Here is a 17,403-nt window from a genome sequence, read left to right on the forward strand (position 1 = left end):
AGAAAATTCAATTGACGTTGCTATTAGTATTAGTAATATATGCCATATTAATTGCTAACTCTACCAGCTAATCTGGTATTAACATTATTTATCAAGTTCGATTATTGTTGTAAAAATGCCTTATTATTTGCAAGTAGACTGAAAAAAGAAAGAAAAGAGAAACGTAGCACTAACTTTAAAAACTACTATTCATCAAAACATTCATGGTCAGCTATTGTTTTAATAGATTATTTTTGGCTGCTATAAAAATTATTCTTTTATCTTATTTGCAGTTGTTTTTTATCTCTTGTTTTGCAATCTTCAGTAGGAAAATTAGTGCTTCCAATAACATTTGTCACAGACCACTGTATTACAAAGTGAAAGAAGTTTATTTGATTAATTTTGTTAATAGGAAACACAAAATAAATTGTTCTGAAAAATTCATTATTCATTTATTTTATGCTAAAATTTCAGAACTGAGTCTCATGCATTCGTAGGTAATGGTCCCTCACATTAGTCCGTCGAAAATTCCCCGGTGAACCAGAAGCATTTTCTCCATCTCGAATTGCATTCTGCTCCCAGATTTTGCAAAGTTCTTCTTCCAGGTCGGTGAGTCTGGACTCCGTGTCATCTTTATCTGCCATAGATGAAGATTTATCGGAGGCCTGGCACAACCGACTTGGACCTGGAGCATCTCTGAGATGGCTTATTAAATCTTGAGGTGGTACCTGCAGTCTGTGTGGTTGAAATTCTTGTACGCTGAGCTCTAACAAAGTGTTATTCTTTTCATTTTCTTGTTCTTCCTCGAAATGAGAAGAATTCATATCGACCAACGCTACCATGCGTGGATAGGGTGTGGCGAGATGTCGCGATTTCTTTCTTCTCGATGAATCTTCGAGGATCAGCGATTTTTCCACTTCGACGGCTACGTTTGGGAGTGGTCTGTGATAGTCAGATGGAAGAAAAGGGGTCAAAATACCACCGATCATCGAGAGAAAGCCACACATAGCGAGAGGAAAATAATGGCGTACTTCCTGTTCCTGAAATGAAAACATAAAATGCACTATTCCATTCAAACATTTTTATAATTAAAACTATATTTAACAATACTAATAAGTAAAAAAAAGAAAAACAAAAAATCTGAAAAGTTTCAGATTTTAAATTACGTCCAAAGGGGTGTTTTTTTAACATTTTTTGTGTTACCTTTATTTATTTTATATCATTTATTTATCTAAAATTTTGAAATATTAAGTTACTTCATAAATATGATATAAATTTAAATGTACAAGTAGAAAAGTTTCTTGTCTTAAAATATTAAAATTACGATATTAGCTACCAGTCCTAAAACACTAAAATTACAATTTTAACAATTTTTTAAATTTAAAATTACAATAATCCCCCACTAAAAATTCACTTTCTACATTCCTAACTGGTACTTTTCCTTAAGAATTTAGTAAATATGAAGAGCAAGCCAGAACAAAGATTCCGTCAACATGTTTAGAAAATTGAAGCAGAGGTATCAAGGTAGATAGGATCACTAAGATGGCGGGTGATTATTGCTGGTTTTTAGTTAAAGAAAGCAACACCTTGAAAGTTGCATCAGACTTTTAGAATATTTTCGGCACTAGCGGCATGATTTATGGTTTAGAGTAAATACATGTATTACACACTGTTAATTCAGCAGATTTTTTATGATGGCATTTAATACTTTTATTTCTTATTTAATATATTTAACGAAACTTAAATACCTGAAAATAAGTGTCTTTTGCACATAGTATTGTGGTTAAAAAGCAAACTTCTAAATATATAATAAAAGTGGTTTGATACGTTCTCTATTAGCTTCTGTACAAAAGGAAAATATTATTTGAGCAGATTTTGTAGTTACATGAGTATGTTAATGATGTAATTAGTATTATCTACACTATTAAAACCTGTTTGTTTGTGGCATCATCTCCTTCGGAACGGCGGGGAGTTGAGATAGATATACCAAAAATTCGTGGAAAGCCATTTCGACAATTCTCATCTTCGTACGTCTTTAATCAAAGATATTAATTAAAAATCTGAAAACGCTAATTTTCGCCCGCATTTTTCCGAGTGGCAACAGTCTCGCACGCTGGAGATAAAAACCTGCTTTATTTCAAAAAGAGTTGCCACAGCGCGATTTCAAACCATAGAGTTCGTTACTAAATAATTTGTAAGTTTTACAAAATATGAAATAAAAATATTGACAAACATTAAATACATTATTGTTATATACGCTGATATTCTGACGTAGAAGAAAGCACCCGATTTCATGTGACGTCATTGTATATCGAAAATTTTTCTTAAATAAATAGCTGCTTTTGACAAGTTTTTTTGTTTCGGATTAAGATAACTGACTCAGTGTGTTATTGCTAAGTAATTTCTTTTATTGACATTGCGAAAAAGTTGTTATATTACATTAAATCATCAGGTCATATGTATAAGTATTATTAACCTGAAGTGTCTAAAGCTTTTGTTTTCTGGTTTGGCAACAAAAAAGTTATTTATGAATGCTGCTTGGAAAGAATGAACTGATTTCATTCATTAATGAAATGTTTTTATGCACTTTTTTTTCAGGATGACCACAGCAAACTCATAAATTTCGCTTTAATCACAGAAAGCAACTTTGTATATACTACATTAAATTAATAGATCATTTTATTTTCAGTTTTTTCGGTATAAATATTGCTTTGGCCGTGGCTCGCTCATCCGGTGGACTTGCCCGACAAATTAAAATTATTATATATTTGAAAAAAAAAAAAAAAAAAAAAAATCTGAAAGCTTTCAGATTTTACATTACGCCCAAAGAGGGCGTTTTTTAACGTTTTGTGTGTTACCTTTATTTATTAAATATGTTCTTCGCACTTAAACCGTAAAATTCAGTTCAACAGCAATATCGCAAAATAATTTTAAAATTAGCATTGCTTTAGAATTTCCGATACACAGTCTCGCGCTCTGGAGATATAATTTTTTTTTCTTTTTTTTTTCCGTACATTTTTGCAATTGATCCCTTTGAAATCGTTCAGTTTATTAATAAAAAATTCGTTAAAGTCTTAGAAAATATAAAATATATTATAGAACAAATTCGAAATTCCAAATTTTGGCTTCCAGATGCCCATGTTCGGGTGGAAACGTTCAATATTCAAAATTTGATGGCTTTAGGCACCGTTGTTTTATCCCAATGCGAGAAACATACATACATTTATACAGATTCTTCATGATTGAATTTCTTCAAATATAATACAGGGCGATAATATTTGGTGTCAACAGTTTGAAAAGTGAAACGGACATTCAGAGTGATTCGACGGAAAATCGCAAAACGAAAACAATAGCCCCTCAGGAACAAAGCTTCTTTGGACTAAAAATATTATAAAATTATTACTATTAAATATATTAAAATAATACAATAATTTATGAAAAAGAAGTTTCCAGAAGCCGGAAACCATAAATACAGAGTAGCTTTCTGAGGCCGTAAAAAAATTTTAACCGTGTAAATCTGTGTGTTTGTGAAACACCGGTGACTAACATGGCTTCAAACAATACAAAACCTGTGAATCACATTCGATGCACAGGACTCCGAAAAGTAAGAGCCCTGGGAATCCCTATTGATGCACATGGTAGTCAAGCTGTTAAGATCGAACAAAGTCTTCAAACTATGTGAAATTAAATAAATAATCTTTATACCAGAGAAGAAATGTGTATTCCAATCAGTTGAGCTGTTCTAGTCCAAAACAAGCATGAACCGAGACCGATGGCCCTGAAATAACGTTATTATTAATTTAATGTAATTCATTTTCATCAATCACAAGTTATAATTAATTCATTAGAAGAATACTTTATGTTCAAATTATTTGATTTGGAAAGGTACAAGTAGCTTAAAATTATGACAGATTCTAAGCATAAAGCTAAAATCTTAAAGTTATTAGTTTCTTTTAAAAATTAGTATAACCATAGACCTATAAAAAATTGTTTTCAATATAGTGCGGCTAGGATTATCCAGATTTTAAATATGCCAAAGTAAATTTTTGAATTTGTTTTTCCTCAGGGGGAAAATAAATAAAAAAATAAATAAATAAATAAAAAATAATAATAAAATTAAAAAAAAAATAAAGGCAAGTAAACTTGAATTAACTTTTTGTTAATTTATTTAACTACATTTACTCGCATATTTCTTCCCTTTGCATAATTTCCCTCTAGTTTTTTTGTTTTTTTACTTCCTTGTACGAAGTAAAAAGGAAGCATTGTAATTGCGAAAAGTTTCAGGTAGCATATTTCAACGAAAATATCCATTTTGACCGCTATCGAATGCAACTTAACAATGTTTTTGCGTGACATCTGTATGCAAGGACAGAATAAAAGACTCGTTTCCTCCAAAAAAATTATAAAACTGCTTTAAAATTAATTCTGAAGGGAATTTTTCGTGGCGTCTGTACGAACGCATGTACGTACGTGTACGTATGTACGTACGCATCTCGCATAACTCAAAAACGAGTAGCTTTAGAACGTTGAAATTGTGTATATAGGACGGCTATAACATGTAGATGTACACCTAGTATTTTGGTAGAAATCGGCCACACCAAACGTATATAAATATATTTATATATATATCCACTCTGTTACCCGGATCAGTGATCTGTTTCTTTACTCTTATATGTTTGTAAATTGCACATTTTTTTGCTTTAAAAATGATTGAATTATGTTGTTTTTATCTTCCGGTTAAGTTTTTTATGCCTTTAGTAAATCTGTATGCAATATTTTTAGAATTATCAACAATTTTAAAGTTGTTTAAGTGCCGCTAAGCCTAATAATTTTTTTGATGACGGCCATTGCTTGTTTACATTTGAAACAGCAGACTAGTGGATTTGTTGCCAATCTAGAGAAACTTAGCTTCGCAACAACAAAGATAACACCTTCATTTATTATTGCCATTTAAATCATGCTTAATCCTTTCTGGAATTTTTTCGAGGAAATAAGTGTTTAAGATTTACTTCGTAATTTTTAATATAGATATTTTGAGTTTTTATGTATTTTTGCCTTCTCGCGAAGTGAGAACTGAATTAATTGAATGAGAAATACTCAATCGTCTGTGAGAAACTGTTGCTTTTTTGTTTTGTTTGCTTAATTTCTTTTACACATCCTTCTAGATTTATTATAATAATTGAATAGAAAATGTGGCAACGATTAGATAATTCTTCAAATGATATAAATTTTGTTTATTCTGAGTTATAAAATGAACGAAATATAACGCTGTTAAGAGAACCTAGCGCCAGATTGTTGTTACGGTAAACCAATATAGTGAATTTTAATGAGTACATTTATTCTATTGTGGTTTATGCGCTATCGATGAAGTAAATTTAATTCAATGCAATAAGTTTAAATGAAATGCATGAAAATATGCGTATAATTTAATATTCCGTACAAGGAAGTTATGTGCTGTACACATCAGATATTTTTATATATAATTTAGAAATTTTTGATTTATGGAATAACTGCAAATGTAACTACACTAATAAAAAAGCATTTTGCGTATGTTAAAAAATATTAAAATTAATAAGATTTTGAAATACATAATATATTAATAATAGTGTCTCTTTATGTACGATTTTTAATGTGCTATGATTATCATTTAAGTCGTCTCTTCAAAAATGGTGTACACCTCGTATTTTTCTCTTCAAGTAGTAAAATTAGTAGGAAAAGGGGAAAAATACGAGACTAACGGTACTTATTTCCAATTTTTAGCTCTTCGAAATAACATAAAATATTATACAGTTAACTACGTAATTTTAAATCATTATTTAATGTCTTTAAAGAAATCAGACGATCGCATATTGCATGTTAGATTGCTTACAATGTTTAACAAATATGGCACTCATAAAAATTAATAAGAAAATTAAATTAAAACTGAAATTAAATTCAGGAATAAAATGTAGTGCCTTTGGGTAATAGAAATAAATGACAATAATAAAAAAACTTCCCCGATATAGTAACCCCTAGTGGCCTATCCGCTCAGCCAATGGAAATGAAATTTCAGTTATTGATATTGTTATTTGCAGGTATGCGGTCGAGACTGTGATGATTTAAAACAATAGAGCTCTCACGATTACTGTTACACTGAAAAATTTTTTTCAAAATTTCCGAAGGACAACAGCCATTTTTTTCCTGCGCAAATTGAATCAGCACACTGAAAAACACAAGTAGCGTTGGAATGATACACGTATGTTGAAAATTCCGGGGGTAAAACATTATCAAAGGAGAGCATTCTAAACAACCAATGATAACACAGAGAAAAGGCGCACTGACATACTTTGTATTTGTCTTCGAAGACATCACTTCCACAGGTATTAAAATGTGCTTCATCACAAGAGCTCGGTATACAACAATGCTGCAGAATTACGTAATTCTAGAACTGCAGTAACGAAATGTCGTTAATGGCATTGTATGGATGCAGGATGGTTCTCCTCCACACGTCGCCATATGTTTTCGGCAAGTGCTGAAGCAGCACTTTTGAGATAAAGTCATCTCCGTAACTTTGCAGTTTCGTGGCCACCGCGATCTCCCGACCTTACTGTGATGGATTTCTGGTTCTACGGTTATCTGAAATTTGAAGTGTACACATCAAGTCCACGAGGTTTGTCAGAATTGAGAAATGCTATAAAACTATAAAGTTGTGCAGATTGCTTCTCCGATGTTATGTTCGTTATTGTTGCCAACAATCTCCCTCATGCAATGCGTTATCATCTGCAAAGGTGGGCACATTGAAAAATTGTAATTTCAATAAAGTTTTTTCCCTTTCCTTCCTTGTGTTCTCACTGGTGTTTACAATGCTCATTTTTGCAAATTTTTTCGCCTGCAATTTTCATAATACATATATCGTTCCAAAGCCATATATGGTTTTCCGATTTGCGGAGTAAAAAGCGGGTGTTGCCATTCAAACATTTCGAAATATTTTCACTGTAACTCTAACCGTGAAAGTTCTATCATTTTAAATAATCACAATCTCGAGCGCATACCTTCAAATAACAATATCTGAAATTTCATTTCGATTGGTTTGAGCGAATTGGATTGGTTGAGCGTTAGGGATTCATGTATGGGAAGATTTGTTTTTATTACCACCCTGTATATAATCTAATTTGTTTTATATAAGGAAAAACAGTTTTTTTTACTGAAGTTTAATTCATAATTAAAATTAAAAAAGAAATTATATGATTAGATTTAAAGCCTACGTAACTAACTATTAATTTAATCGTTTCATTTTATTTGACTTCGGAATGAGTTGTGTATTTGAGGGAAATTAAAAACAGTGCTTTTAGAATTTACTTTTGGTTTCGGTAAGATTTTTCTTTGCAGATTTTTAAACAAGAAGTTGAAGTACTTTTTAAAATAAATTTAAATTCTGATTAAAAGAAAAAAAATTTTTCATTCATGGTTTTAAATTGAATTTGTATTCCTTGGAGATGGTATATGAAAAGTTTTCTTATTATAAATTTATTTTAATAAATATATATATATATATTAATATCTATATTCAATTTTAATATATGTATATAAGTATTTTAAATATTTGTTAAAGCAAAATATTTAATACGACGAATGTAATTTGATACTGGAAAGCAAAATATTTAATACGCAAAATACGACGAATAAAAAGTTATCATTTTCTTATGTATATTTACTTAAATAATATATTTCCTATAGAAAAAGAAATCAATTATTAACTAATTTAGTTATAGAGAATAAACGGTTACCTAAACAATTGAGAGCAGGAGGATTTCATTTTTGTAAGTTCATAACTTAATGTGAAGTTCCTTTGCCAAAAATACACATATATAGGATATTTTGGATTTATGTATAATATTATTTTAATGATCTTAGAAAGCAAGTAAAAAAAAATATAATATGTTAGTCTATAATTTTCCTAGAAACCATGAATTTTTCTTTATAAATAAACACTAATAAATCTAAACATAAATAAATGTAGGGAAAAAATAATATAGTGCACTTATTACCTCACTCCCGTTGGGAAAACTTTTATGGTGAAAAATATGTTGGTGGCGGTAGCAGACCTTATACAAGCCTTTCCTACAACAGAAAGGACTGGAGAAATCAAATACAAGGTGTGGGAAGAGCCATCTAAAAATGCAAAGAAATTACACTAAATTTTAGTTTCGAATTTATTAATTATTAAAAACTTTGTGAATTGATTGGCCATAATTCTGGGAAACAATTTTCTGGGTTTAAAAAATAATATGATATAAAAGAATTCTATTATTAGATAAAAGTATTAAACTTAGCATAATTATTTATTGAACACCTCACAAGAAACATTATGTTGGTGTGAAGGGAATTTTCACGCTCGTGCCATATATACTCTATTGATGAATTCATTTTGATCTTTCGGTACCCTCAGCGCCAGGGACGATGCAATCTGTGCGAATTACGCATTGTGTGGCAGAATTTAGTGGAGCAAAACTTTTAGCATTTCGGAAAAACCGGGCAGCAGAATTTGGAAACTGCAGAGTTTGCACCGGGCAGCAAAATATTTAGCGCCGACACTGATTAAGCACTCTAAAGTAATGGAAACCGTAGCTCTCTGAGCAAGAAGGAATGGACAAGTATAGAGGTAGAAGCTAGGCCAGCACCTCAGTAGTACCTACCTCAGGCGATTGAGGTGTTGCTGAATCTAGCTAACTGTTAAGTTTCCGCTTCAGTTTTGAGGGAGAACACCAGCAAGGGTAGGGAAAATGGACATTGCAGTTTTAAAATATCATTATTGTTTCATTATTAGATAATTTATTCATGTCGATGAATATGAATTCGTTTCCAAATTAGAACGTGTTCTTCTTTCTGCCGCACTGTGAACGAGTACTTTCGCCTATGTGACTATTTCCAGTTTTGGGCAGAAAACCAATTAAAGCGAAAAACTTAGTCTTATTGCATGATCAATACTGCCAGAATTATTTTCTAAAGCGGGAAGGAGAAGGATCAAAATTAGCCCGTGATGTCAGAGATCACGTGATTTTAGTGATGGCATTGGCAGATATGCTGGATCAAAACTTCCCAATCTGATCTGACTACTTGTGCATAAATTTTCTACAGTTTGCACAAGTAAGTATTAACCTAGTTGGAAAACTGTGAAAAGAAAAAAGAAAAATGTTTCTACTGAATATATCATAAACTGCGCAGAGTCTATGTAAATACTGTAAACAGTTTGCTTGTTTTTTTAAAATTTTATTTTGATTCTGTATTATACACTTTAATTTTTGAATTTGTATGTATGTAATTAGAAATTTATGAGAATTTGAACCTTGCATCCAATCAGACGGCTCGCGACAGCTCACATGACAATGAATTCTAACCAGAGAAGTTCTATATCTCGACCAACCAGATGCGGGCCTTTTACTCACGTTGATGATGGTCGCTCTCCTCTTCCAATTTTTATCAGGAACGCTATCTTCATGCGTTTTTAAGACATTACCTGAAAGATCCGGAATACGTCGGGCAAATCCAGCTCAATAATTTCGATATATAGTGGAACCAGGAACGTGAGCTCATGTGACCTCTGATGTCATCACAAATTCGGTATCCTTACGCTCCGTAACTTACTTCCTTTTTTTCCAGATATACTTTGTTGGTCGTTATTAGGAATATTAGTGATGATGAAAATCTTTAAGCCATATTGCTAATTTGCCATTGTTTAAATCTCCATTTCTTCTTTTAATTAAATCTCAGTTAATTAAAAAAGTTGTTATTTCTTTAGTTAACTTTTTCACCTCCATTGTCAAGTACTTCCTCACATTTCGATTGTTATTGCTATTGTTTTAATTCTTTTGAATTGGGTGTTTATCTTTTTAATTCATTGCGTAGAGTCATTAGGTTTTTTTGGAAGTAGGAAACATGAGAAATGAGCAGTGCCCTCTCTGGGGCTCGAACCCTGGACCTCTCTAATACGCGCTGAGTGTACTACTGTTACACCACGAAGGCATGCAGAAAGGAGGGATAAAATACCTTATAATTGTTTCTTGGTTGTGCTTTAATTGTAATAGCTTTTCAGTTAATTTTCCTTTAATGATTGTTGAACTTTTCATCAGAATCTGATTACTAATAAAAGCTAAGAGCTTTCCCTGTCAAATTTGTTTGTGTTGTTATTTAGAAATTGGATTTTAAACTTCAACGAATCTTAAATACTGTGTAGATAATTTATTTATTTTTCATTATAAAGCAACTTAACATAAGCACAAATGATTACAAATGTAGAATCATGAAGTGCTAGAGGAAACGATGATTCATTCATTTCCCTTATTTTAAGCAATTCAGGCGAAACAACTTTCTTCATGAAATGATATGCGTTCTGCAGACGTCAAATATAAGATTATGAATTTGATGCGGAATTTCTTTCTAAAACATTTCCCTCAAATGGTCGATAATACTTTTTATGCGTGATAAGCAAAAAATTCAGAAAATTTCAATTCAAATTGATCTATGCTCTTCACTTTCACAAATGCGTTTTTAACACTATTCTGAGGTAGGATTTGCTGAGAGTTTTGCTTGCTTGAAAGAATGATTGTGTTTTGTTTGCCTTCAGTTCACAATTATATAGTTTGTGATAAGCTTTTGTGTTGTCTGTTTCCGCTCTTTCTGGCCAGTTCTCAGCAAAGCAATCTCTAAAGTACGTGAAAATACCAGCGACTATATTGATGAAAAGTGAATAACACATGCACTACGATCACAAGATTACTAACTGGCAACTTTTATTAAAGCCTAAATGAATTATCCCATTTTATTATAAATTAATTTTAAACAGATAGACATTTAACATCGCATCATCATTTCAATATGTACGCTTTTCCCAATATATCAAAAAATTTAAAGTATGAAAAGGAAGCGCAAGGAGTAGTCACAGAAAATTCGCAAAACTGCATAAATATTAATTTTAATAGCACACGTTAGCCATAAGTAACAGATTTAGAAAAAATCGCCCGATTTGGCAACACCGTGCATAAACAATAATTTCGGAACAAAATAATAATACTGTAGAGCATTAGCACAAAACGAATATCACAAACAAAATGTTAAAGACAATCAACGTCATTCTGATCGATATTGTGGTTAGCGACGCTAACAGCCATCATCATTATCATCATAAGGGCACAGCCCCGGTTACAGCCGAAAACATCGCGGACGAATACGTTGCGAAGAAAACAACGCAAGGAGAAAACATCGTGGTACAAAACATCAGAGGGATAAAACATCGCAAAGAGAAAACATTGCGGTGCTAAAATATCGTGGTCGAAAATAAAGCTGTTCAAAAACTTCACAGTTTAAATACATCGTCGTCGAAAATATCATGGTAAAAAATAAAGTACCTACAAATCATCGCATGACGATAACATCACATACATGCGTTTTCAAATCGCATAGTGACATATTATGTAACTGACTTTCGTCATAACTAACAAAATCGACCACCAAAAAATTGATTGCGTGAAAATGTTAACGACACTTTAAACGGAAACAAAACAATATGTAATTTTCATTAAAACAATATCAGATTAACAAATGTGAAAGAAAATAATTTGATCATTCACTAAGCAATTTTCATAGAGGTAACCTCATGCAGTTATTTGTATTCCTTTTTCTAAGCCTTTTTAGACTATTTTTTTCATAAAAAATTATCAGTAAAACTTTATAAAAAAACGATTAATTTATTGTTAATTAAGCATGTATATTTAAAATTTTATTAAGCTTTTTAAGTTGCATTAATTTTCGACTCATTTTCAATTTTTAAAGGCTTAAGTTTGCTTCTTTAGTTCCTTCAAATATATGAAATGTAGAAGCAAAAGAATCTTCCTTTACTTCTCGAGCTCTATGATCTTTACACGAACATGCATTTACAACTTTCAAAACCTGAAAACGCATGTGTGCGATGTTATCGTCATGCTATGATTTCTAGATATTTTATTTTTTACCACATTTTTGACGACGATGTTTTTAAACTGCGAAGTTTTTGAACCGCTTTATTTTCGACCACGATATTTTAGAAGTGCGATGTTTTCTCTTTGCGATGCTTTCTCTCACGATGTTTTGTACCACGACGTTTTTTCCTTGCGTTGTTTCCTCCGCGACGTTTTCGTCCGCGATGTTTTCGGCGGACACCACAGCCCCGATCCTCCTGACCTGCACAAGCCGGCCGTATGATCAAAACGTGGGACTGGGCAGAAAATACAAATATAAGAAAAAATATATAAAGTTCCAAATCTGAGGTCTAACAGCCATATCGTTGGACTTGTATTCGAATCCCAGAGAAGGCAAGAACTTTGTAAATGTATTATATTTTCTTAGCATAAAGACATTTAAAATACCGTCAAGCTGGAAGTCTGTTCGAGAGGTTAAAGGAAGGAAAGGGGACAGTATGAGATCTTTGGTTTGATATAAGGTTGTAAGGTAATGATATGCTGTCTTTTGTTACTTGTATGATACCCAAGCTTTAGTCAACGACAGAGCGCTGTCTACCTCTTGGCAATGATGAATTCGGGAACCTGATAGATTATAACCAGGTTAGAAAAGTTAATCAACACAATGACGGGGGCACTAGGGTCTTTTGTGCCTGCCTGCGAATTCAGAATGAAGGAATAATAATTGAAAAACAATCTGTTATTTGTAATTTAACCGAAATTATTCTAGTGTCGTTGTTCAGTAATTAATGACAGAAAACAGAAACCATATGCCAGTTCATTACAGTTCAGTAGCTGAGAGAAACCAATCTGCGAAGTAGGATATAACCTTTCCTGATAATAGTACGGGAATCCTATTCAGAGTCAGTTTCTATATTCACTAGGGAAGGAAAAGATGGTAGGTCGCTTAAAGATTGCAAGTCCACTCGATAATTTTTATAAAGTGCTAATTTACTGGTTACAATATTCATTAAGTATTTATTCTTAAAGAAAAATTCGAAATATGATAGAAGATTTAAGTCTGGAAAACTCTCTATCACTTTTTTGTTATCATATTTCAGGAAGCAAAAGCGTTCTGTATCAGAAGGGATGATTTACTTTTCAAGCCATTCAGAAAATACCCGAAAGATATAAGACAATAAAAATAAATAAAAAATCTGAAAGGTTTCAGATTTTAAATTACGTCCAAAGGCGCGTTTTTTTAATGTTTTGAGTGTTACCTTTATTTATTACATGTCATGTTCTTTGAACTTAAACCATAAAATTCAATTCAGTAGCAATGTCGCAAAATAATTTTAAAATGAGCTTATCTTTAGAATTTCCGATACACAGTTCCGCGCCCCACTGAAGATAAAAAGTTTTTTTCCCCCGCCGTAGAGTGTTGCCATAGCTCGCTTTTAAATCGTTGAAATTGTTAATAAAAACTCGTTAAAGTTTTACAAAATATGAAATCGATAATAAAACAATTTCCAAATTTCAAATTGGGTCTTCCACATGCCCATATTCGTAGGAGGATTACCTCATTCAAAATTCGATGGCTCTATGTACCGTTGTTTTATCACAATGCGAGAAATATACCTACATTTATGCAGATTTTTCATTATTTAATTTCTTCAAATATGATGCAGGACTCTAACATTTGGTGGCAACAGTTTGAAAAGTGAAACGGACATTCATAGTGATTCAACGCGAAATCGCAAAACGAAAACAGAAGTCCTTCAGGGACAAATCCCCTTTGGACTAATAATAGGACACCTTAATGCAAGTTTTACAGTAAACGTTCGTTGACAGCAACACAAATAATTAATTCTCTGCGCATGTTAAAAAAAAAAAAAAAAAAAAAAAAAAAAAAAAAAAAAAAAAAAAGAATAAATGAAATATCAGTTATGTGTAGGAACTTAGTTATGCTGAACCTTAGTTTCTGACTTACAAAACCAAGAACTGTATCCCAAAGCTGCCGATCCCATACACAATAAACCTCCAAAAATGAGAACAGTCGCATGGGCTGCACGTGGTCCAAACCTGTAAAAAGAAATTCTTTAATTTTAATAAATGCTGTCGTAATAAAATTATTTGTAAGTTATTATATTTAATGTGATGAAGACAGAGGGAAAAATTTCTGGTCTCGAAGCACTGAGATAGCTATGATTATTTTGTTATTAATTTTTTTCCCTTTTCTTTAATTATTAGTTATGGTTTAGAAAATATTTGAACATTCAACACAATTACTATTATTCCACTCTAATTTCTGTGACATATAAAGACAGAATGGGGAGCACTACTTGAATACGGGGGAATTCCGAATTGATTAAAGTAGATTTGGAAATGGCTAGAAATATGAATTCTACTTTTCCCCCTCCAGAATCTTAGGGATTGTCCTCCCCGGAACGTCCAGTCCCTAAGGAGATAATGATGTTGTAAATATTTGAGTGACCTTGATTATTCTTTTTTTTTTTTTTTTTTGCATATTATTATAGATTTTTTGTTTTTATTTATTTTTATTACTTTGTTGCATTTTAGGTAATAATTTTAGAGTTTACTTTTGTGTAATTGAATTTGCGGTTGCGTATTTTTCATATAAAAGCATATTTCTTATACAGAATTGTAAATCTAGTGATATTAAATGCAACAACATTTAAATTGTGAAAATAGCTTACGTAGAACCCGAAATATAGGCAAAAACTCTCCTGACGGGTCTTATTGTCTCCTAGCGACATTTGGCAATTTCTTGTTAAACTGGGTTATTTCTGAAAATTTTGGGTAAAAGCATTTTTGAAGTTGTAGGAGCTCTACACGAAGCTATCAGAAAGCCAAGTTGGACTATCTTATATAAAAAAGAGCTCCGGCATCTGATAGCAGGTAGTCAGTCATTTGCCAGTTAGTTTTCATTTCAGAGAGTTTGCGTCCCGAAGAAAAAAGTTAGATGAATTTTGTTTTAGAGTTTACCCTTTATTCTGTTTTACCCTGTGATACTGGTAATCTGCACTATTTCACCTGCGTTAAGGATAATTGACTTATCTCTGTATTTTTCTTGAGTTAATTACTGCTGTTATTTCTGCTATGTAGGGCCATTTCAGTTTTAAATTATCAATTTCTTTTTACTCCTCTAGAGCAGTATTTCTTAATCTCTTTTATAAGTAGAACCCTTTTTAATTTTCACTTTTCTTGTAGATTTATTTTATTCTCCTGATTTGCTTCAGTAGTGCAGTTTAATGTAACATTTTGAAAATGGATTATTTGCATTAAAAATGACAGTTTTTCAAGTTACATTTATTTGCTTCGAAAAATAATTTCAGAATTAACCCGAAAGTTCTTAAAATAACATATTCAAAGAGGACTTTCAAATTTAAATTTAACCAGATAAGTGGTACTGTATTCTATTATCTCAGATAATATTTAATAGTAGGCTTAAATAATAAAAATTGAATTCTCATGTTGGGTTCAACATGCTTATTTTTTTGTCATCACATAAGCAGAGTCGTAGCTAGGGTTTTCAGCGCCTGGGGACAGCTGAAGATTTCCCGCCCCTTGCTGTTTGCTTAGAATGGAAAATATTTCATTCTAAAATATAGTAACATCAGTTTGGCTTTCCCTGTATGCTGCACCCAAGGACTGTGTCCCCCTTGGCCTCCTCTTGCTATGCCCCTGCACATAAGCTGAGAATCCCGTTTCGTACACACATGTAGTTGCAAATAGTAAAAATACCAACAGGCCTTTTTTGACACTTGAAGATATTCATTTTTTAAGTTGCATCAGAATTTCACTAGTTAATTGATTTTTTTTTTGCAACAATTAATGAGATGTCATTTCAGTAAAAGTTTCATATTCTTTTGATGACATTGTCGGGTACATTGACAATAAAAGGGTTTTTAGTACCCGATTAATTTTGACATTTAATCTGTTTTTCATTTAGAAAATACTGATTAAAAGTTTCAAATACTCACTCAGTACCAGGAAGATTTTGCTCAAACTTTTCACGTGCTAAATAATTTCTTGAACAAATACCTTCCTTATTTTAACCCCTTCTTCTTCTCATTTTCTTGAAAGCAATGATTTTTTTTCTCGAGCAGTAAAGTACATTTACTTGTTTGTCCTCAAGAGTTAAATAAAGTTCACTGATCTTCGTAAAAATATCGCTTAAAAAGGCAATTTTAAGCATCCAATTTCTATCAAATAGTCAACATTTCAATTTGAAATCGTTTTCTAAGAAGAAAGCATCCACCTCATCCCTTAGCTCAAAAATATGGGTTAGTCTTTCCTGAAGTCAGATGTTATCTCAAGATAACATCTGACTTCAGTATGTAAAAGAAGAGATATATGTATACTTCCAATGTCTTCCCATAGTATTTTGAATAAACGATTATTTTAGTGGCCGAATATTTATGAAGTTAAGGACACAGACGACCGACCTTATCAAGAGCAGTCTTAATACTTGAGGCTAATTTTTTTGTAGCAAGTCCCTATGTACTATGCATTGGCTACTAAGACCATTTTCGGCGATATTTTTAATAAGCTGTACCGTCCTGTTAATTATGCCACTCATAGCCTGTGCTCTATCTGTACAGATTTCAATCCAGTTGCCCAATGACATTTTATGCTCTTGAGGAAAAGTTCATTTTAAAAGGTGTCTTAGCTACCTCTTCCGCTGCTTTTTCATCTAAGATGAATTTAACAATCTCCATAGTAGAAGGCTTAATAAGATTTTCCCAAAATGGATAGGCTTCGCCTCATTAAGCTATCTGGTAGCAGATTAAGTAAGAATCCTAAGATGCTTTACATACACCGTTTTTTTGCTTTCGGCCACAAACGTTTTTAAGTATTCGTTGCACTTTTGAATAAAGAGTTCAACATATTTTACTCTAAACAAAGGATGGGCCAACTCCGGCCCGCGGATAGAATTTTAATTTGCCGGTCCGAGGCAAATTAAAAGAAATATATATTTATATATTATATACCCATCTCTTTTTCTACATTGTTTAAATATTGCTCTTTTCTTCCATTTATTTATTTTTTTCAAAGGACTGATGACCTTTTTACTTTCTCTATTTTTGTTCCACAGAACTTAAATCGACGGAAATAGCAAGCACAGACAGCTTTCAATCGTTAAAGTGTTAAAAGCGGAAGTTCCTAGTCATAGCTGTAGATTGGTGCCAACAAACGTTATCTCTTTCTTGGGAAGCAGACATATGGGAATCCAATATAAGTAAATTAGACCTTGCATGTGGCAGACTGCGCATTTTAAGCTCCAGTCAGCGGCTTTTTCTTTTGGCGCCAGTTCTAATATTATTGATTGCGTATGGAAAGATTGAGGATATACAGCATTGTGAATAGTGGTGAAATTATTAAAGTATAGCGTAGCTAGTGCTTGTTTTGGGTTATTCGTAAAATATTTCAAACCCAAAATGGCTACTAAAAAACGTAAAGTTGATTCAGAGCGCCGTGCTTTTAATGA

General features: G+C 32.1%; 1 protein-coding gene across 3 annotated transcripts in view; it reads right to left on the minus strand.

Moving 5' to 3' along the window:
• Nucleotides 1-406: 406 nt before the first annotated feature.
• The window catches only part of LOC118196051 (organic cation/carnitine transporter 2-like), a 47,724-nt gene continuing 30,727 nt past the window's right edge, over nucleotides 407-17,403 (minus strand). For all 3 annotated transcript variants that reach the window (XM_035367420.2, XM_035367421.2, XM_085817586.1), the window contains exons 7-10: nucleotides 13,882-13,973; nucleotides 8,007-8,130; nucleotides 3,685-3,757; nucleotides 407-1,019 (exon numbers count right to left, since the gene is read on the minus strand). In XM_035367420.2, coding sequence (XP_035223311.1) covers nucleotides 450-1,019; nucleotides 3,685-3,757; nucleotides 8,007-8,130; nucleotides 13,882-13,973 — 859 coding nt within the window. In that variant the 3' untranslated portion in view covers nucleotides 407-449. The remainder of the gene's footprint in view (nucleotides 1,020-3,684; nucleotides 3,758-8,006; nucleotides 8,131-13,881; nucleotides 13,974-17,403) is intronic.

This window comes from Stegodyphus dumicola, chromosome 5 (genome assembly GCF_044657685.1).
Source record: "Stegodyphus dumicola isolate Sdum_Otavi_A_Nest chromosome 5, ASM4465768v1".
Taxonomy (NCBI): domain Eukaryota; kingdom Metazoa; phylum Arthropoda; class Arachnida; order Araneae; family Eresidae; genus Stegodyphus; species Stegodyphus dumicola.